The sequence below is a fragment of the Populus euphratica genome, unplaced genomic scaffold, assembly GCF_000495115.2.
Source record: "Populus euphratica unplaced genomic scaffold, PopEup_1.0 scaffold321.1, whole genome shotgun sequence".
Classification (NCBI taxonomy): Eukaryota; Viridiplantae; Streptophyta; class Magnoliopsida; order Malpighiales; family Salicaceae; genus Populus; species Populus euphratica.
Window position 1 is genome coordinate 180,127 of NW_011500210.1, and position 21,232 is coordinate 201,358.

The 21,232-nt window shown below is 32.0% G+C and overlaps 1 protein-coding gene, 1 non-coding gene and 1 pseudogene across 6 annotated transcripts; all 3 read left to right on the plus strand.

The window, feature by feature from the left end:
* Window positions 1-7,579: 7,579 nt before the first annotated feature.
* LOC105112095 (bZIP transcription factor TRAB1-like) lies at window positions 7,580-12,347 on the plus strand. Of its 5 annotated transcripts, none has more exons than XM_011007682.1 (5): window positions 7,580-7,693; window positions 8,795-9,985; window positions 11,177-11,248; window positions 11,325-11,354; window positions 11,923-12,347. In XM_011007682.1, the coding sequence occupies exons 2-5, from the start codon at window positions 8,843-8,845 to the stop codon at window positions 11,995-11,997; spliced, it is 1,320 nt and encodes a 439-aa protein (XP_011005984.1). In that variant the 5' UTR covers window positions 7,580-7,693; window positions 8,795-8,842; the 3' UTR covers window positions 11,998-12,347. The 5 variants fall into 5 exon arrangements, 3 of the variants coding, with proteins under 3 accessions (XP_011005984.1, XP_011005982.1, XP_011005983.1); XR_839699.1 differs by lacking the exon at window positions 7,580-7,693 and adding an exon at window positions 10,872-11,055 and having other exon boundaries at window positions 7,752-9,985; XM_011007681.1 differs by lacking the exon at window positions 7,580-7,693 and adding an exon at window positions 7,756-8,142.
* A 3,182-nt stretch (window positions 12,348-15,529) lies between these two features.
* Window positions 15,530-18,421, plus strand: LOC105112101 (methylcrotonoyl-CoA carboxylase beta chain, mitochondrial-like; annotated as a pseudogene).
* A 484-nt stretch (window positions 18,422-18,905) lies between these two features.
* TRNAR-UCU (transfer RNA arginine (anticodon UCU)) lies at window positions 18,906-18,978 on the plus strand. Its single transcript has one exon. It is a non-coding gene; the product is annotated as a tRNA-Arg (tRNA).
* Window positions 18,979-21,232: the final 2,254 nt, after the last annotated feature.

Consider the following 21,232-nt stretch of genomic DNA (forward strand, 5'->3'; position numbering starts at 1 on the left):
CCCGGTCTTGTCGGGTTATTTATTACTTCGACACTCCTGCACTTGGAAGAAGACATCAATCTTTTAGTCATGTCAACTGATTGCAGGAAAACTAAAGAAGGCTTGTTTTTGGCCAACTTTGCGTTCAATTTTCTTCTCCCTCAAGCCATCAAATCCGCCTCTATTTATAAGTGGTGGAAGAGGGGAATATTATTTACACCAGGGATAAATTTTAGCCCTTGATTCTATTGGAAAGGATCCCAACCATTGGCTCAAAATGTGCACCTTGAGTTGTCAAATTTGCAGAAAAAGACTACCTAAGTTGGCTTGTTTAGTCGGCGGCGGTGCCATCTCATTGGCATTCAACCTGAGCTGTACATATGAGGTTGTAAAGAAATTGTAGATAACCAGTTGCGTGCATGTTTTGTTAGATCTGATAGAGAAATGAAGCATTAAATGCACATGAAAAGTAAGAACTCGAGCAGTTTTCTTTGGGTAAAACCGTGAAGACAATGAACAGCAACCAGACGACACGTTCTATTCTCTTTTTCTTTTTTTAATTCAAAATGATGTCGTTTTGGATTGAATTAGAGATTTTAATTGTTTTTCCATTTAGTCCTTCAGCTTTCAATCGGTTTCAATGGAACCCTTAATTGACCCTAACCTTTTTATTTAATGTAATTAAGCCCTTACGAAACTTCAACTTCATTCCTAGATTCAGACGTCTTTTACAATTTGGTCCCTCGTCTTAAATTTATATAATTTTACCTCTATTTGATCATTAAACTTTCAATTTCACCCTTGGTTTTTGTCAATTGAGCCCTCATAGTTTGCTGCTTATTGCAGAATGGTCCTTTGCTGCGAATTTTATCAATTTAACCCCTTGTTGACCCAAAAAATTCATTTTTCTTATAATTTTATCCCTGACTTCAATCAATTAACTTGTAAAAAATTAAATTTGGTCTCTTAAAATTCTAATTTTTTCAATTAAGGCCAAATTAGAGTCCCAAACTTAATTTCCCACCAAGTAAGCCCCTAAATAAAATTAATTTGATCCATTTAAAGTATAATTAAGTTCTTGAACTTAATTAAATCCTTTAATTGGACCAAAATTAGTTCTTAAACATAATTAAAATTTAATTTGGCTCATGATTAAATCAAATTGGCCTATTAAAAATTTAATTATGTCCTTGGACTTAATTTTTATACAAATTTATCCAATAATCATTTAATTTGACCTTTTACATTTTCTCTCTATATTGGGGGTAAAATAGGGTATAATCAGGTCTTGAACTTCCTTTAAAATTACAGTTGCATTCCCCGGCCTGCTTTTCATATGTTCCAAGCCTTTATTTTATTTTTTATTTTTATTTAGAAAAAAAGTGAATTTTGTTAAATAACTCAGAATTGGGTTATGACATCTCAGACCAGTTTAAGCCCCAGATCAACCCATCAAGTCAGTTTTGGTTTTATAACTAGGGTTATTATAATGTTATTAATTTCAAATTATTTTTAAAAAAATATAAAAATTCGATAACGATATATATTAAGGGTAAAATATATATTTTTATATTTTATTCTATTTTATTAATCATAACCAAACATGATACAAAAATAATTATTTTGTCTTATATATTACTACTAAACACAATTTTGTCTCAATCTTTTTTTTTTCTTGTCTCATTTATCTCCATTATTTATGTTTATTTATCTCAGAACAGTAACTAAACATTATCTAAAGAATCAATGTAAGGGAATTATCTTCGATTAAAATTAAATAAATGCAAAATAAAAAAAAACATGGCAGCAGCATGTGTGGTTAGGTGCCCGTTTAGCATTGAAATTAAACCTGTTTTCCATTAAGATTTTTTTTTCAAATTAGTTTTTTTAGTATTTTTATATCATTTTGATGCGTTGATGTCAAAAATAAATTTTAAAAAAATAATAAAAATATTATTTTAATATATTTTCTAATTAGAAAACAATTTAAAAAATATATATCAAATTATATTAATTACTTGCGTTGTGAAGATGGAAATTCAAAGTGCCAATTACTGTGATGGAATGACCATGAAAAGATTGGTACAAGAAGATAATCAATCATATTTATTTGGTTAGTTTTATTATTATACAATATACTAAAAAGGCTTAATGTCCCTCTTATTGTTTATCTAGACATAGATTACTGTGGATTAAAGTAGTGTAATGACGAAATTATCCTTATCAAAAAACCTTGTTAAGCATGTAATGGGGAGTGAGATTATCTTTTCCATAAGATACATTTGGCTTTCAACGAATGATTATGGATAAAATAGTCAGTTTGAATTTTGTTGAGGTATGGTAAGGTTGTTAAACCCCAAGCGCTAGGGCATGACATGGCTGTCAAACACCTAACATTAGGGTCAGACATGGTTGTCATACCCTAGGCACCCGGGTTAGACAAAGTAGCCAGATCTCAGGCACTCATGTCAATCATGCTAGCCAGACCCAAAGCTTTTGAATCTGGTGCCTGGACCCGAAGCTTTTAGATCCAGATTGTTAAACATATAATGGGGGTGAGATTATCTTTTTTATATGATGCATTTAGCATTAAAAGAATGATTGAAAATAAAATATTTTATTCAAAATTTATTAGGGTATGATAAGGTTGTTAAGCCTTAAGCACTTGGGCATGACAAGATTTTTAACCCCAGGTATTAGGGCATGACATGATTGCCAGATACTCGGGCACTGGAGTCAGATATGACTATCATATCCAAGATGTCCAGGTCAGGTATGACAACCAAACCCTAGGTGCTTAGGTAAGGCATAACAGCCAGAACCAAGACTCCAAGGTCTGGCATCCAGACCGAGGGCTCTTGGGTCCAGTGTTGCAGTTAGGCCCAGGGATCTGAGGTCTGGTGTTTAAAAAGGGCTCAAAACTCATGGGTTTGGCCTTGCATTTAGACCTACTTAAACTTGGGTAAAAAAAATTTAATATTATTATTTGTATTATAAATATTATTATTATTATTATTATTATTATTATTATTAACAAATATGAAAAAAATATTATTAATATTGAAAAACAATCATAAATTTGATTTGAAGGGTAAAATTTTCATCATTATCATCATTAATAAATTTGAGAAAAAATATTATTACTATTAAATAAAAACCATAAATTTTATTTTAAAAGATTAAAAATTATAAAAACTTGGGTTAGATCGACTCAAGGCTCTTAGGTTAGGTGTTAGGACTCAAGGCCTTTGGGTCCAGTGTTTGGACCTATAGCTCTTGATTCTAGCATCCAAACTCAAGGGTCTTCACCTCAGCATTACAGCCACACTCAATGCTCTTGGGCATGTCTTTGCAGTCAAACCCAAATCCAGGACGGGTTTGGCATTGCAACTAGACCCAAGGCTCTTGGGTCTTAGCTTTTTTTTGATATTTTTTATGCCAAAAAAATTTGTTCGCGATATAGTGCGGGCCACCTAACCAGTCTATAATTTAAATGGTATGATATTTTTATTGTGCATTGCCTCCACTGTTTATCCTCCTATATTTTTACTATAGATGGATTGTGCAAAATTTTGTATTTTTCAATCTAGTCTTCAAATGTTTTTGAGCAATTTAGTCTTAATTAAAGAATAATTGATTTTAAATTCTTATGAAATAGTGTCATTGGAAGAGGTGAGACCAAAATAAAAAAAAAATGACAAACATGATTGGTGAGCCTTAAGTTTCAAAAAAGATGCATTTTGGTCCTCCAACTTGAAAATTATGCAAATTATACAATTTTAATTTTTCAATTTTTTTCAATTTTTTTTCATTTTTTTTAATCCCTAGTTAAGAGAGGAGAGAGAGATTGTAGGGATACCAATGGTAGAAAAAGAAACATGTTGCTGATACCGATTTAGGCTATCAAAATAGACGATATTTGTGTCAAATTATTCTATTTGATGAAATAAATTCATATTAGGTGTTTTTAATTCCTTAAAAGTACATGAACAAACATATTTAAACTCGTGTTGATTTTTTATTTTGGGTTGAGTTCGCTTTTTTAGGATGGTTTTTTAAGGTTATGGATATATTTATCATGATTTCTTAGGTGTTTTATAGATGTTTTGAGTGAAAAAAGAGTTTTGGGTCAAAAGAACCTCGAGATTGATTTTTCAACACCACAATGGTTGGAATATGAAAAAAAACATATGATGAGTTGTCTTAATTTTTTTTAAAAATAGTATGGATGATATATTGTTTGCCCTAGGTGCAGTTAAAAAAAGGTCTAGTCGCGCGGGTTCTAATGAAATAGACTAGGCAAGCTAGGCCCATTAGCACCTAACCCTTTTTTTTTTCTAATTTCTTTTATTTTCAATCAATGCTTCTTTCTTTTATTTTTTTGGTTAAAAGTTAATTATTTTTATATTAATACCCCTTTTTTCTTTTATTTTGTTTAGAATTTTTTTAAAAAATAATTTTTGGTCATACGTTTGATTTTCAAAGAGATTTTTCTAATTTTTCTATAATTTTTTTTATTTTTTTGTAAAGATAAACTATATTTTTAAAAATAAAAAATATTTATTTTCATATTATATTTTTAGTACGTGTAACCTGGTATATTATTCATGTTTTTTTTATTTAATCAATTTAATATGTTTGTCTATTTATATTATTAATTGATTAATTAAAAAATATTTTAATAGATAAAATTAGCAAATATAATTAAATAAATTCTCATATTGTAAGATTAAATATTTATATTTATATTTATCTCTTGATTTTTCAAATTTTATTTTTAGATATTATTAATAATTTTTTAATTATTTATAAATGCTTATAGTTCTTAGTTTACCTGATAATAACATGTGTATATAAAGTTTTTAAATTATAAAAAAAAATTGAAAAAACCTATATATTTAACTTTTTTTTTATAAATAATAAAAATATTTAACCTGCATCAAAACGTGTATCGCGTAACTGGTTTTAATTTTCTATTCCACGTGCGAAGATAATTGAACCTCATGGGCAGCATTGAATTCTGAACAAGATTATTTCTCGTTCGGTAAGCTTTGAAATGAGGATCATTTGACTCCATTGTGTTTTGCGTTGATTATGTGATTACCCCTCTCCCTCTCCCTCTCCCGTAATCACATAATATGTATAAACTAAATATCATGGAATATTCATTGTAATTTTATACATAAATTATTATGAATTATGATGATAAAGTTATATAAGCATATTGTGTAATTAAAAGAATCAGGGTTTTTTATAATTTTCACATTGAATATTTTAATTAAAAAATTATTAATATATATTTTACACACTCTGACAAGTGGATGATGCTTGTACTATTAAAAAGTCATGTAAAATACTTTCTAACTATTATATTTAGCTATTTATAGTCAACTAGATATGCAATTGTGTTTTTTTATATGTTGCAGTATATATAGAGATATTATAGTTGAATTATTATAATAATTGATTGTTTATATTTTTTTATTAATAATTAAAATGTATAATTGATTGTTTATATTTTTTTATTAATAACTAAAATGTATAATTTTTCTTTTATTTTTTATTTTTTATTTGGATTTGGTATGAATTACAAGGTACAAATATATTCGATTTGATATAATTACCAGACGAAAGTCACGCGGATGAAAAATACCTGCCATACCCATAATTCTTAAGTCTAGCAATCGCTTAGATCGGCATTTCTAACATATTCAAGTTGCATAGATCGGCATAACTGTCTCAGGATGGTTAATCAAAATATAATATCACGCTTAAGGTTAAAAGTAGATTTTTTTTACTGTTTGTGCATTCTGTACATTTATCCGGGAAAAGTGAAACTCAAGTGCTAATAATGAAGTCTTTTTAACCATTTATATATATATATATATATATATATAATTTAACAAACATAATTTAAATTTAAAATAAATTAATTGTAAATTATATAATACAAATATAATATCAAACAAATATAATTTTAAAATTTAAAATATTTTTAAATAATCAAAATTAAATAAAATAAAATTTAAAGTAATTCAATTTAAATAAAATATTAATTTAATTTAATAGCTTTTCAAACCCGAAATGAAATATGTAAAATAAAATAGAAATATTTCAACTGAAATTTATCTAAAAATATGAAATACATCAAAATTTAAAATATAATAAAAATTATTCTGTTTTATTATATTTTTAATTTAATATAAAATATTTCAATCATTTCAAGCAAAACAAAATGAAATAGACCCGTTCTTCAATCCCATTTTCCAGCACTAACGAGGAAAATTCATTGTTTGGCTGCTTGATAATTGCATTATATATTCTTACAAGTTTTGTTTTATTTTTTTCATTATTTATTTTAGAGATTAAACAAACCTTATTTAATGTGTTTTTTCAATTTTTATTAAAATCTTAAAAACAACGAATTTTAAAATGGACCTTCTTAATATTTTTTTTAGAAAACAATACATCATAAAAATATTAGACTAGGCTATGCCTAGATATCTTTTACTTTATTTAAAAAAATACAAGTTATATACTTTTTTTTATTACAAACTTCACATTGAATTGGTAAATATTGTAAATTTTATGAACAAGAATGAATCACAATCTTTTTTTTTTCTTTCTTATATCAGAGATTATACATTAAAAACCATATATTATTACTACCATTGCATTAATGTTTTATGACATAAATACTCCGCTGTTAAAGCTACATAAAAAGTAATCATAGATATTAATTTTAAGCAAGACAAATCCTTGAAAATACATTTTTTAAAACATATGTTTAAGGGTAACATCTAAAGCAATATCAATAGAAGATAAAATATAATTCTTCAAACACAATTTTTTTAATACTTTTCTTAAAAAAATATTTTAATAAAATAATATCAATATTACTTTTATAAGTGTATTATTTATTTTTGTTTTTGTATTTTAAAAATATTTAATTTTTTTATTTTTTATTTATTTTTAATTAATATAGTTTTAATATTTTTAAATTATTTTAATATGATGATATTAAAAATAATTTTTAAAAATTAAAAATAATTACTAACATATATTTTAATATAAAAATTTATTTAAAAAATAACTATTACTGCACTGTAAATCATTGTCGAAGGCCCGCCATCACATTTTGTTTATCACAGTCCTTTCAATGTTGATGAAATAAATGGGGGACCGACACGTGGTGCTCTGGAACTTTCCTTGAGCTCAAATTCAAAACAGGAATACGGGAACACAATCATGCTTACCATTTCCATATCAATCGTACCTGATATCATCAAACCCATCCACGCATGATCTCATACTATCGACGGTTGACATTCAGTCACCATCTGCACCAAATCGCATACAATCCCCGCTATTACAAACCAATAAAATACCAAACCCTCACCACCACGCACAAATCAACGGTTAAGAGCAACCCACCTTGCCTCTCTCTACTGGACACGCGTCAACTCAACATTTCAACTGCTGCCCCATTGGACCACGTTGCGAGATCTTCAATGCTCATGTTTCAAAATCAATCAATCAATAAATAAATAAAGTAAATAATCTTTTGTAGCTCCTTAAATTGGTGACTCGTGTTTAGGGGCACTAGACACTTGTCGCCTCCACCAGCCAGCGAAGCAAGCCACCAAAAAAAAAACACTACGCTCTCACTACTCGCTTCGATTTTTATATTCTTAGAAGAAAAAAACAATTAAAGGTAATAAAAATAAACTATCCATATCTCTTTTATAGCTCCTAATTTTCTCCTTTTTTTTTTTTTAATTGTCTCTCGTATTTCTTCCTTTTTTTTCTTTCTCAAAAACTCTCTTTTTTAGTAGATTTTAATTTAATAATTTCATCAATTGATAGATTAATATTGTTTAACGTGGTTTGAACGGGCTCTTATCTCCCCCCTGCTTTTTTGGGTGCTGAAAGTCGAAATATTGTTATAAAATGAGTTGTTTGGAGTTTAATTAGTGTAATTTCTTTGTTAGTTTAATTTTTTACTTGGTATTGGTATTTTTGATTTGGAAAATGGGTTGGTTTTGGCTAGTTTTTATGGGCTAAAGCTTGATTCTTTTTGCTTAATTTATGGGTACTTGAGTTAGGGATGTGATATTATCAGCACAGAAGCATGAAAAGTATCAAACTTGGAAGCTGCTATTTGGTTGTTATCTTTTTCTTTTTTTACAGTTTTAATGAACGCTTGGATCTGAAATTGAGGAGAGAACAAGAACATTGCTTCAGTTTTAGTTTAGTTTGATCTCTATTTATTGGATAATAACTCTGCAGGGGTGTTTTTCTTATTCTAGAACTCTAGTTCATTGTGCTTTGTGCCATTATAGATTCCTGGAAATGGAATCGTTTCATCTGCCGTGTGTGGATGTTCAATCTGGTAATTGCATGGATTCGACTCTTTGAGGCCATGCATTAGTGTGTGCTTCTTTTTATGAAAATTGGATGCTTTTTGAAAGTTTAGCCTTGGTCTAACAGATTCAAAGATTGCACAGCTTGTTTTCTTATGTCCTGGGAAATTGTGTCTGTAGGAGCTTTAAATCTTGATACCTTTTTTTAAGAAGCCATGCCTTGGCTTGTTTTTGTCCATTTGGATTTTTTGAAGTAACTGTGCTGTTGATGTATGGTTTTATGCTCATGGTTACTTGAACTTGGTTCTTAAAATTTGTGTAGTTGGACCGAGAATGTAAAAACTGTAACCTTTTCTCCTATATGACTTGGTTTAGTGATTTTTTCTTATCTCAATTTACCTAGGCGGAGTAAGATTTCAATTTGATCTTCTTTAATTTTATAAAAGTTACAGAACTACTTGATTTAGTTAGCTGTGGCCGCCACTTGAAGATTTTCAAAAATGGACTCTCAATGGGACTACAAGAACTTTGGAAATGCCCCACCAGGACAAAGCAACGTCACAAAGCCACAAGGGAATCCTTCCCTGATCCGCCAGTCTTCAGTGTACTCGTTAACCTTCGATGAGTTCCAAAATACCTGGGGTGGTGGGCTGCGGAAGGATTTTGGATCAATGAACATGGAAGAACTGTTGAAAAACATATGGACTGCCGAAGAGACTCAAGCAATGACAAATACACTTGGTGTGGGTAGTGGAGGAAGTGCCCCGGGTGGGAATTTGCAGAGACAAGGATCTTTAACTTTGCCTAGGACACTAAGTCAGAAGACGGTTGATGAGCTTTGGAGAGACCTGATCAAAGAAACTAGTGGTGGTGCTGAAGATGGGAGTGGTAGTGCGGGATCCAATTTACCACAAAGGCAACCGACTTTAGGAGAGACAACTTTGGAGGAGTTCTTGGTTAGGGCCGGGGTAGTGAGAGAGGATTCTCAACAAATTGGAAGGCCTAATAATAGTGGATTCTTTGGTGAACTATCGCTGCTAAACAACAACAACAACAACAACAACAACGACTCTAGTTTGGCCATTGGGTTTCAACAGCCAAATGGAAACAATGGGCTCATGGGAACTCGGAGAATGGAGAACAATGGTAATTCAGTTGCTAACCAGCCTCCTAGTTTAACACTCGATGCAGGTGGAATCCGACCCACTCAGCAACTACCGCAGTCACTGCAGCTGTCACAGCAGCAGCAGCAGCTGCTCTTCCTCAAGCCTGCAGCAACTGTGGCATTTGCATCCCCTTTACATTTGTCAAATAATGCTCAGCTTGCTAGCCCTGGAGTGAGACGATCGGTTGTTGGAATTGGTGACCGATCTGTGAACAATGGTCTAGCTCACAGTGGAGGAATGGGAATTGTTAGTTTAGCAACTGGAGGCTTTACAATTGCAACAGGATCTTCTGCAAATAGGGTATCACCGGATGTGATTGCAAAGAGTAATGCTGATACATCTTCACTATCGCCAGTTCCATATGTATTTAGCCGGGGAAGAAAAGCCGGCACAGCTCTGGAGAAGGTTGCTGAGAGAAGGCAGAGGAGAATGATTAAAAACAGAGAATCAGCTGCAAGATCACGGACTCTCAAGCAGGTCAGTTTAGCAACTGACCTATTACACATCTTTCAGCTTCTGAATATTCCCTTCTGTGTTGTTTTTTTACTTCAATATTTGCCCCTTTGGTACTTTAAAGCTGATCAAGGAGCTATTTGTGTTCTAGGTTGTAATTGTTACATGTCTTCTCCATTGTTTCTGCCTTTAGTTTTAGAGGTCTAGTTTGATGCCTTAGTGACATTACTTGACGCTTCCAGGCATAGATTTAGGTATTTTGTTTGACTTTATTGACACCGGTGCATCGTATCATTGAGTTTTAATTGAATCATCAACTTTTTTTCTTTGCTCTTCAAGATGCTGATAAATAGGCCAGTTCTGCTTGTGCTATATTTCAGAATGCCAGATTATTATCTAGTTCTAATGACCATTTATCCCCTTTGGTACTGTAAAGCTGATCAAGGAGCTATTTGTGTTCCAGGTTGTGATTTTTACATGTCTCCATTGTTTTTGCCTGTAGTTTTAGAGGTCTAGTTTGATGCCTTAGTGACATTACTTGGCGCTTCCAGGCATAGATTTAGGTATTTTGTTTGACTTTATTGACACGGGCACATTGTATCATTGATTTTTAATTGAATCATCAACTTTTTTTCTTTCCTCTTCAAGATGCTGATAAATAAATAGGCAAATTCTGCTTGTGCTGTATTTCAGAATGCCAGATTATTATCTAGTTCTATTGACCATTTATATCATACAAGTGCATAAGTGTGTGGTCAACCTCTCTCTTCTTTAAATGACAAGCAACGGGTTTTGGCTTTACTCAGTTTCCCCATTAAATCTTACTCGTACCTATAAAAATGAATACACCATAATAAATGATTAATTTCCAACTTAAGTGTTCTTCTTAAGATGTTTTGGCACTTGGCAGCTTTCCAGTATAGTGTGGTGAAAAGCACTGCAAACTATTTGATGGAAATCAGTTGAGGCTTTGCTCCTGGGGGTCCCCTCTCTTAGCAGTTTTTTTAGCATGCTGGTTTCAAGCATCCATCAATATGATTTATATAATGTTCCATCTCAAGTTGGACACACTCACAAAATTTTGCTGCTCCCAGGTCCAAGAAACTCTTATTGTTTAGTGAGTTTTTATGTCATTGAGGTGATGACTGAACGTTAATCTTCAAGTGAGAAAGCTGCTTGAAACTTCATGTTACTTTCTGCTTTTGGGTTTTGCAGGCCCATACACAAGAGCTGGAAGCTGAAGTTGCAAAACTCAAAGAACTGAACGAAGCATTACAGAGAAAACAGGTATGCTTTTTTCTATAAAAAAATCTTGGAACTTGATGTGTGGCAAACTTGCTTGACCAATCCTTGGTTGCTGCAGGCTGAAATAATTGAAATGCAGCAAAATCAGGTATGACCTCTTTTCTAGAATCACTGCAGTTTGTATTTTTGGATGGCAGTCACAGCGTTGTGCAATTTCCACCTTCTTTGTTCAGATAGATAGATTTTTTCACTTCTTCCATGTCCGATCTCAAATATATATTTTTTTGTGTTGTCACTGAAACAAGATGTCTCCTAACTTCTTAGGTAATTGCTTTCTTAAATGATCTGAGGTATTTCAAAGCTCACTGGCCATATTAATCCTTGCAATTGATGAGTTGCATTCTTTTTTAAATAACGACTTCACATTGTGACCTAAGCTTTGAGCAATGACATAGGTTGCAACAGTAAAGGGAAAAAAAATGGAGATAGCAATGAAGCAAAAGAAGGTAGATAAGGAAGTTGATAGGAAGCTCAAGTACATTACTGAACCTGTACCCTACATAGCCTTCATAATAGTCACGAGGTGTCATAATTCCTGATTAAACTAAGAACAGGAGTCAAATTGTGCTACTAAATCAAGTAGTTGTAAAATCTGAAAATTATGTGCATCAACATTGGTATGGTGAGGGGAATATGATCACTCTCTGTTTTTTCAGTTCTTCGAGACGAAGAAAGCGCAATGGGGAGGTAAGAGACAATGCCTGCGAAGGACACTGACAGGGCCTTGGTAGAGTTGATAAATTGATTGTGGATGGTAGAAGCAGTGTTTGAGCATGCATTCTTAGCCATTGTGTGGTGAACATGGAGGTAGGCTCCTGAGTGTTACAATGTTAGCCTAAAAACTCTCAACAAATTTCCCTTTTGTGTCACCGGGATTGGATTTCTATGTTCTAATGTTTCTGGAAGACGGATGCATACCTCACAGGTGTAGCTAGCCTATGCAAGCAGTATGCTATTGATTGGGTAGCGTGGTCATATTTAAGTTTGGCAATTGGTATAACCTGTATTCTGGCATGAAAGTTCCAGGCTTTCCATTTTCTTTCATCAAACAGTGAAAATCAATGAGCAGAGTTGCCTCAAATAGCTTGCACCAACCGATGACACACTAAAACAAAGCTTCCAGCTCTTTAATTTTGGGTTTAGCCAAGTATAAAAATTAGTGGTAAAGGGGGTGAAAAATTAACCTTTTACCTCTCACCCTCCTTTTCTTTTGGCCGTGCAAGAACTCAAAAACGAAAAATTAGGTTTCTTTGGCAGAAAGGAAATTGAGGGATGAAGTTTGCCCAGGTTTTGAGAAGAAAGTTGCAGCAGAAGAAGAAAAGGTGATGGTTCAGTTGGACCCGCCGACCGTTAGACCCTTTGCAATGAAAGGAATAACGAAGGAACGTGTTAATCTAACATTCCATTTTTATCAAAGATCAAGCAGTTTCTGTTTTCCCAGTTTCTCTCTGTTTGAAAAGTGCTGCTATGACAATGAAAGCGTCCGTGGAGCTTATGCATAAATTTTTACGTTGTTTTTGCTTTAATTCCTAGTCGCCCATTAATTTCTAAGAGCTTATTAACACTGGCGCTTTGATGAAATGATTGATTTTTTTTTATTAGGTGTAAATAAAAAAGTTCGTGCGGGATTTTTTTCTAAGAGTTTATTTTTTTATTTTCAAAAATAAAATTTATCTAGACAAAAACATAAAAAAATATAAATGAATAAAAAAATAATTTCAAAAATTAAACACAATAATTTTATAAAAATCTATGTTTGAAAAAGGTAAAATAAAAAAAATACGCAGGAATTTTTTAATCCAAAATAAAGATCCAAACCCAAAACAAATTCAACAAAAATACAAACATAAAAATCTAAAAATCTTTCAAGAAAAATATAATAAAGAACATAATAAAGAATATGAAAAACTAAGAATATAATAAAGAATATGAAAAACTTTCAAACTTAAACCGAGCAAGTGAATATCAAATAATATGAAAAACTCTCCAACTTAAACCGAACAAGTGAATATCAAACAATATTATATTTCTAGTAATAAAAAATCAGGTTTTAATCGTAATTAAGCATAGATCAAGTATCAAATGTTAGTTTGCTTTTACTATTTTTTAAACATCATGATTTTATCAAAAATAGATTTTGATTTAAAATTGAAACTCTATAATTAAAACCCATAAAAATATATTATCAATGTTTAAAAACCCTAGATTATTTACTAATAATTGTATGTGAACTTCTATAAAAACCAAAATTGAAATAAAACGAGACCTAAAACTAGCACCTAAGATAATATTTATCGGATGAACATGAAGAGCATAAACCAAATTTGCCTAGAAAACCCTCCATGTACCGCTAAACTCAGGAAACACTTTTTAGGCCTCTAAACCATACTTGTTTGACCTCAACAACTCACATTATTATAACTAAGCATACTTGAATAAAAAAAATAGTAAAAATAACAAATCATCATAAACATTGATAAAATTCCAAGCTTTAAAACAATCAACCTAAAATAGCCTATATATCTCTACAATGTAGATTTAAAATATCTTCATAAACCTTCAACTATAACCAGAGAAAACCTAGAAACCCAAAAACATGCAAAAATAAAAGAACATCAACCTCGCTAACATATTTGACAAATTTCAAATCAAACTCAAATGCAAACATAATATATTAAAGCAATAATTAATATGTCAACACATTCAAAGCATTGAATTTATACAACAATCAATCCAATAGGCTTCATGAACTTTGCTTTCAAGATTTTTAAGGATATACCTTTTAAGTTTGAAATCTTCAAATAAGATATACCTTTTAAATTTGAAATCTTCAAATAAGAATGGATTTCTAATGTTGCCTTTTTTTTTTCTTCTCTCCACCCAGCAAAAACAAACCATATCCTTAAAATTGTGAACTTGATTGCGTTACTTAAACATTCACTAAAATTTATTTCTTTTTTTTTTCCTTTTTTTTCTCCTTTAAATCCTTTGATTATCCCTCTTTTATAGGCGGATTCAGAGCTTAAGATGAGTTTTATCATAGGATCAATAATTCTGGATTAAAGTGGTTTTTTAACAAACTTGGAGGTCAAGTTGAAATATTTCTAGCCTTTTGATCATAAGAGAAAAATTTTAAATCCTTGATAAGAACCCTCTTAGAGTTTTTAAGTGTGAACACAAAAAAAAGTTATGTGGCATTGTGCAAATGGGTGTTTCTGTTAAGGTTGATTGATTTGATCACTTTCATTGCTTCACCGGAGTAACACGAATGTCAATGTTGCCTAATACCACCTTATCAAGGTAAAAGGGGTGCATATCTTTATGTTGGATCCAATCTTACTTGCTTTGAAGGTTTCGAACTTCACATTTATTTGTTTGAAAGCGTTAACCCAATTAGCATAGAATATGAAAATACATGGTTGGTTGACCGTGGAGAAGATGTCATTGGAGAAAATGAGATGTAAGCATTTGATTTCATGAAAATAGAGTTGTAGAGGTGGTGTTTCTCAATTGAATGGTGGTTGTTATAGTCTGTGAAATAGTTAAAAATGTCACATTCATTCACCTGAAGATCTCTACTTAATCAGCCAAAACTGTTGAAGAAGAAGGTGCATAGTAGTTAAACGACATCGTTAGGCTAAACCCTACAAATCAGGGTTTTTTAAATTGAAATTTGACAAACTTCAATTTAATCCTTATTATTCCTATTTCTTTTAATTGCATCTGAAAATTCCTTCTAAACTCTTAGTTTCATGTAATTTCAACCCTACCAAATTCAATTACTAGCTATAAATTTGTGTCTTTTACAATATGGTTCTTGGTTTTTGATTTATTCAATTGGATCCCAATTAACTATCAAACTTTAATTTTTTTTTCAATTTAGTCCTTGATTTCAACGATTTCAAACCTTGAAGTCTGGTGTTTCTTACAAGTTGGACCTTAATTTTAAATTTATTCAATCAAGTCCTTATGTAGAATCTCAAAAATAGGCAACAACAATAGAAAACCTCCAAATCTTATAAAAGATAAAATATTAATTTGTTTTATAAATAATATCACATATATTATTTTAGAATAATTATAGAAACTTATTTAATCATGTCCCTTCTTGATTTTTTTCTAAGCCTAAAATTGAAATGTCCTATATTAATTATATTATAATCTTTAATTTTATAAATTTATTTATAATCAAGTTAAATTTAATTAATCATTCTATTTTAATCACGGATAGGTTATAATTACATATTTCCTAACTGAACTCACTATCCAATTACGGTAAAGAAGCACCTTAGGGCACACAGGAGATTGCTGCTCAATGCACGTTGCCGTGCATATATCTCGTTGACAGTGAAGGTGCTTTTCCTCCAATGCAGGCTGAGGTCTTCCCTGACAAGGATAATTTTGGCAGAATAAGCTGTAATGCTGCTGAAGGAATTCCTCAAATTGCACCAGTAATAGGCTCCTGCAGTACTGGTGGTGCCTATATTCCTGCAATGGCAGATGGAAGTGTGATGGTTTAAGGAAATGCTACCATATTTTTAGCAGGACCACCTCTTGTGAAGGTCAGTTCCAAATTCCTTGTGTTCCAAATTGCTTGATCTATGAAGTCTACACTGCTGTTGGATCTTCTGTACTGTGCATATAGGCATATGAATCCATGCGCGTCTTTCGCTTGATACAGAAATTAGATCTGAAGGAGAATTTGAGTGATGCATTCCAAGACAAAAGAGGAAGTCTCTGCCGAGTATTTGGGTGGTGCATTGAAGACACCAGGGGTTTCAGATGATTTTGCTCAAGGTATGCACCGGATGTTTATGGAGCACCTCTTATGCCCTTCTTCTGCTGTTGCTGTGATCATTTTGGAGCTTCTTGCCTGGACAAGTCTTTGTTTATGACAACAGGATTTAGTTAATTTGTAGAATGATATCTGATTATTTATTTGGCGGAATTAATAGAAAGTTTACTGTTGTTGAATTCAGTTCTCTCCATCTTCTCATCTGTCTCAGAAACATGATGAGTGAGTTTTTTGCCTTGCTGATCATATACATGAAATTATCTCTCTATGCAGATGAATTGCATGGGCTTGCACTTGGTAGGAACATCATCAAGAACTCGCATGTCGCTGGGAAACAAGGAGTGATAAATGGATCTCATAATTTAATCCCCGAGTACAAGGAACCTTTATATGATGCAAAGGAGCTTCGGTCTATTGCACCAACAGACCACAAGCAGCCTTTGATATTCGATCAGTTATTGCCCGAATTGTTGATGGAAGTGAATTTGATGAATTCAAGAAACTGATGGAACTGCGAGGACATTTAAGCACTTGTTTTTTAGACTTAAGTATCTCCCCTGTTTTAGCAGGGAATAACACAGTTCAAAATTGCTCCTTTACAGACTATTGTAATTGGGTTTGCTAGAGTTTTTGGACAACCAGTTGGCATCCTTGGAAACAATGGGATACTCTTCAATGAATCTGCTCTAAAAGGGGCCCATTTCATTGAAATATGAACTCAACGTAACATTCCTCTGGTCTTCTTACAGAACATCGCTGGATTCATGGTATGTGAGATGGGCTGCTTTGCTTCAAGCATTTCTTTTCCGATTTCACTTTGAAAAGGTAAAATTGATCTAGCAGCTCACGAAAGCTTTACTTCTTACACAACCTAATCGTATTTCATTCTACTCTCGTAAAACTGCAAAGTTCTCTTTTACCATCATTACATCTCATGATCCATTGAGAAATTGAAGAAATCATGGGAAGAAAATTTATTTACACGTGAATTTTTTTAAACAACTATCTTAACTTAATAATTTTAATTTTAATATCGTATTAAAAAACTATTTCAATTTGATAATTTAAACTGTTAGGTAAGGTCTTTTAAAACTTGCACAGATTCATACTATTTTATATTTAATTTTTATCAAATAAATATAGATGATGAGATTCGAACTCGTAATCACTTAGTTATTAAAACACTGATTTTATATCAAAGAATTATCTCAACCCAATAGCCTAAGCTGTTAGATAAAGTCCCAAGATATGATTTATATTATTCTCTAACACACCCTCTTAAGTAAAAGTTATTTAGACTTGAAATTTGCACAAACCTAAACTATATTATGCTTTATTTTTATCAAATAAATAAAGATGTTGAAATTCGAACTCGCATCCACTTGATCATCAAGGCACTGATTCCATGTAAAAGAACTATCTCAACTCAATAGTTTAAGCTATTAGATAACGTTCTAAAATATGATTAATATTATTTTCTAACATACTTTTTTAAATGAAAATCCTTTGAGTTTGAAACTTGTACAAGTCCATATTGCTTTGTATTTAATTTTTATCAAATAAATAAGAATAATGAAATTAGAATTTATAACCGCTTGGTTACCAAGACTTCGATATTATGTCAAAAAATCATTTTAACCCAATAGCTTAAATTCTGATATCATATTAAAGAATCATTTCATTCTAATAATTTAAATGATTAAATAAAATATCAAAATATAATTTATATTATTTTTCTCGTTAATAAAAATACTTGCACAGGTCCCAAGGTAACCATCATGGTTGGTGTAAGTTTTGGTGCCGGAAATTATGTAATGTGCAGTCCCAGTTTCTTGTTCCTTCGGCCAAATGCCAAGATATCTGTGATGGGTTGTCCTCAGGTGGCTTCTTCACTCCTTAGATATAGAAAAAACACCATATCTACATTAATATTGACCGTATCTACATCAATCCTGTGGACAAATTACATTTGTTCTGGCAAGGCCCTTTTCATATATTTACAGAATTGGTGCATTTTGGGGGCAAACGCATAGTTCAGATGCTCTGGATGCCATATTCACTTCTTTTGTTTTCAGGCTGTTAGTGTGTGCTGTCTCAAATCGAAATGCAAACAAGAAAGAGCAAGGAATTCATGTGACCTCACCTTTCTTATAAATATTACTGAGGCCTTTACCAACTTATGGCATGCTTATCTGCATGGATTACAGTGGACTGAGGAGTAAATAGAAAAATTCAAGGCAAAGATCATGGAAGCATACCAGCGAGAAGGAATCATCGATCCAGATGACAAAAGAAAAATCATAGGCTTTTGCATCTCTGCTTCCTTGAACCGTCCCCCTGTGTATTTAAATGATAGTTAAAATTATATGATAATAATTATTTTTTAAAGTGATTTTTATTTGAAAATATATTAAAATAATATATATTTTAAAAAAATCATTTTTGACATGAAAATATCAAAAACAATTTATAATTATTTTTAAAACTTAAATTTACTGAGATTCACTGGGACTAGAAAATATAATTTACTGCAATTTTTGTTTTTAACTTGATAAAAGAAATCACCATTCAACTTGATTATAGTTGTTGAAATGATGTGCTTTTTGTTAAAAATTAATTTTTTTAATATTTTTAATTATTTTTATACACTAATTTTAAAAATAATGTTTTAAAAATAAAATACATCATTTTAACAACCGCAATCACCTCTGCACACCATTTCTTAAAATATTGGTGCACCTAGGCACCATAATGAGTCAGGATTTATTTTCTCGTTAGTCAGACAGCAAGGAAAATATTTCTATAATGATTAAATATATATAATAAGACGAAAAATAGCAAGAAGCGCCCGTGGCCTAATGGATAAGGCGTCTGACTTCTAATCAGGCGACTGTGGGTTCGAGTCCCACCGGGCGTGAGCTTTTTGACAGATTTTAGTTTTTCATTAATCTAAAATGCCATGTCACCTCGATTTTCCTCTATTTAAATTGAATACCAACAATAATTTTTATATTAATAACAATACTTGGGTTTGTTTTGAAATATTACAGCTTTTATTTTGATTTGAAATATAAAAAAATTAAAAATGAGATGCATTTTTCAATTTCTCATTAAATTAATAACATTAATGTTTCTATATTTAAATGAAATTAATCATAATATTCACTCGGATATATCATCACCCTATCCTCATGCTCTCAGACCCACACGATAGACAGCCATTGCAGCAAGAACCACCGCCATCTCTCTGGTCTCTCTCTGCGAGACTAATTTTTAGTATTCGCCGTTTCTTTCTTTCCTTGAAATGGCTTCAACTGCTACTTCATTCTGCTCTCCACCGCTCACGAGCTCTCGCGCTTCCGTTCTTCGCCCATGCCAGCAGCTGAACCCTAATAGACTCTCATTTCCAATTAACTTGAACACCGCAAAAAGAGCACCGAATCTCACTGTTCAACATGCGCCTCTCCCTCTCAAGGTTCTCTGCGCTCGCGGAAAACGAGGTAAAACAAAATTAATAAATAACTCCCTTAAACTCTGTACTCTTTTAATTTAATTTTGATTCTTGTTTGAGTTGTTTCATCTTTATTATTTTTGTTAATACTGAGTTTCTTTTGCTGATTATTTTAACGGTGACTTGATTGGAGTTTAGGAGAAGAGATAATCCATCTTTTTTTTTTCTTTTAATGAATAATAAAAAATTAGGATTTGCTGTGCGCTAAAAAAAATCAAAGATTAGCTCATCTACTCAATGCAACCGATATATCAGATAGTAGAAGGTTGCTCTTGATAGCAACTATAGGTTCAATCAGAAAAGAAGCCGAGATTTTGTTTTCGGGTTGGAGGCGCAGTGTAAATGAATGAAATCCCTGGAAGAAATTGAAAACAGAAAAAAAAAAAAAAAAGAAGGGGGCCAAATAAAGAAACAAGGTAGGAGAAATGTGGAAGAAAGTTAGAGAGAGAGAAAGAGTTGGAGACTGAGGTTCCTATGGAAGTGCGGGAGCGAATCAGAACATGTTATTTCAAGTGCCAGTCCCATTTTCAGAATTAGCATAGTCGTCTTCTTGTCACAACTCCCAAGCTGGACTGAACTGGGGAATGGTTTAGTAAGTTCTTTTTTTGGGTAAGAGACTCAACATAGAGCAAACTTGTGATGTATGCAAAGAATGTTGCTTTTTTGGGTTCCCAAATTACTTTCCTGTGGCTGTGAAATTATCGTTTTGTTTTGCTTATCAACTGGGCCATCAAATTTTGGAATATTGATTAGAGGGTGAAAGTATTTATTGTTATTATTTATCATGCATGTTGAGAGTGAATTTATTCATTAACTCTATGAAGGGAGACTGATTCCCTTTCATCTTCATCTCATGTCAAGGTACAACGGCAAAAAAACCTGCCACTTCTGATCCAGTTTATCGTAACCGATTAGTTAACATGTTTGTCAACCGAATCTTGAAAAAGGGGAAAAAGTCACTGGCTTATCATATCATCTATCAAGCATTGAAAAATATTCAGCAAAAGACACAATCAAATCCATTAGCTGTTTTACGTGAGGCAGTGAATGGAGTAACTCCTGATGTAGCGGTAAAAGCAAGACGTGTTGGTGGATCTACCCAACAAGTTCCTATTGAAGTAGGAACATTCCAAGGAAAAGCACTTGCTATCCGTTGGTTGTTGGAGGCATCCCGAAAACGTCAAGGACGAAGTATGGTTCTCAAGTTGAGTTCTGAAGTTATGGATGCTGCCAAAGGGACCGGTGAAGCCATAAAAAAGAGGGAAACCACTCATAAGATGGCAGAGGCTAATAGAGCTTTTGTGCATTTTCGTTGATCCATGAACAGGATTTAATGTAGACAAGCGGACTATTGGAAAGGATAAGCGGAGGAAAGACTTATATTTGACCTATGTACTTCTTGAAATGAATGGATAGAAGTTCAAGATGAAATATATTGCTTTTGTAATCTATTTCTGTGAAACATATTTGTTTTGTATTCCATTTGTGTCATGTTGTTAATCTCTCATGTTCTGTCCCAACATCAATTCGGAAACTTGCGTTCTCTTTGGGCTTGAATTTTAATTGCGATCGGATGTTCTGCATTTGTTATCCTATTTTGTACTATTAGTCTCATATCAGGTCCTTTTGCTGCTAGTATTCTCAATGTAGCCAAGGAGGT

Coding starts and splice junctions, on each gene's coding strand:
- LOC105112095 (XM_011007682.1), top strand. CDS start 8,843: ATGGACTCTCAATGGGACTACAAGAACTTTGGAAATGCCCCACCAGGA. Junction 9,986..11,176: donor GATCACGGACTCTCAAGCAG/GTCAGTTTAGCA, acceptor TGGGTTTTGCAG/GCCCATACACAAGAGCTGGA. Junction 11,249..11,324: donor AAGCATTACAGAGAAAACAG/GTATGCTTTTTT, acceptor TGGTTGCTGCAG/GCTGAAATAATTGAAATGCA.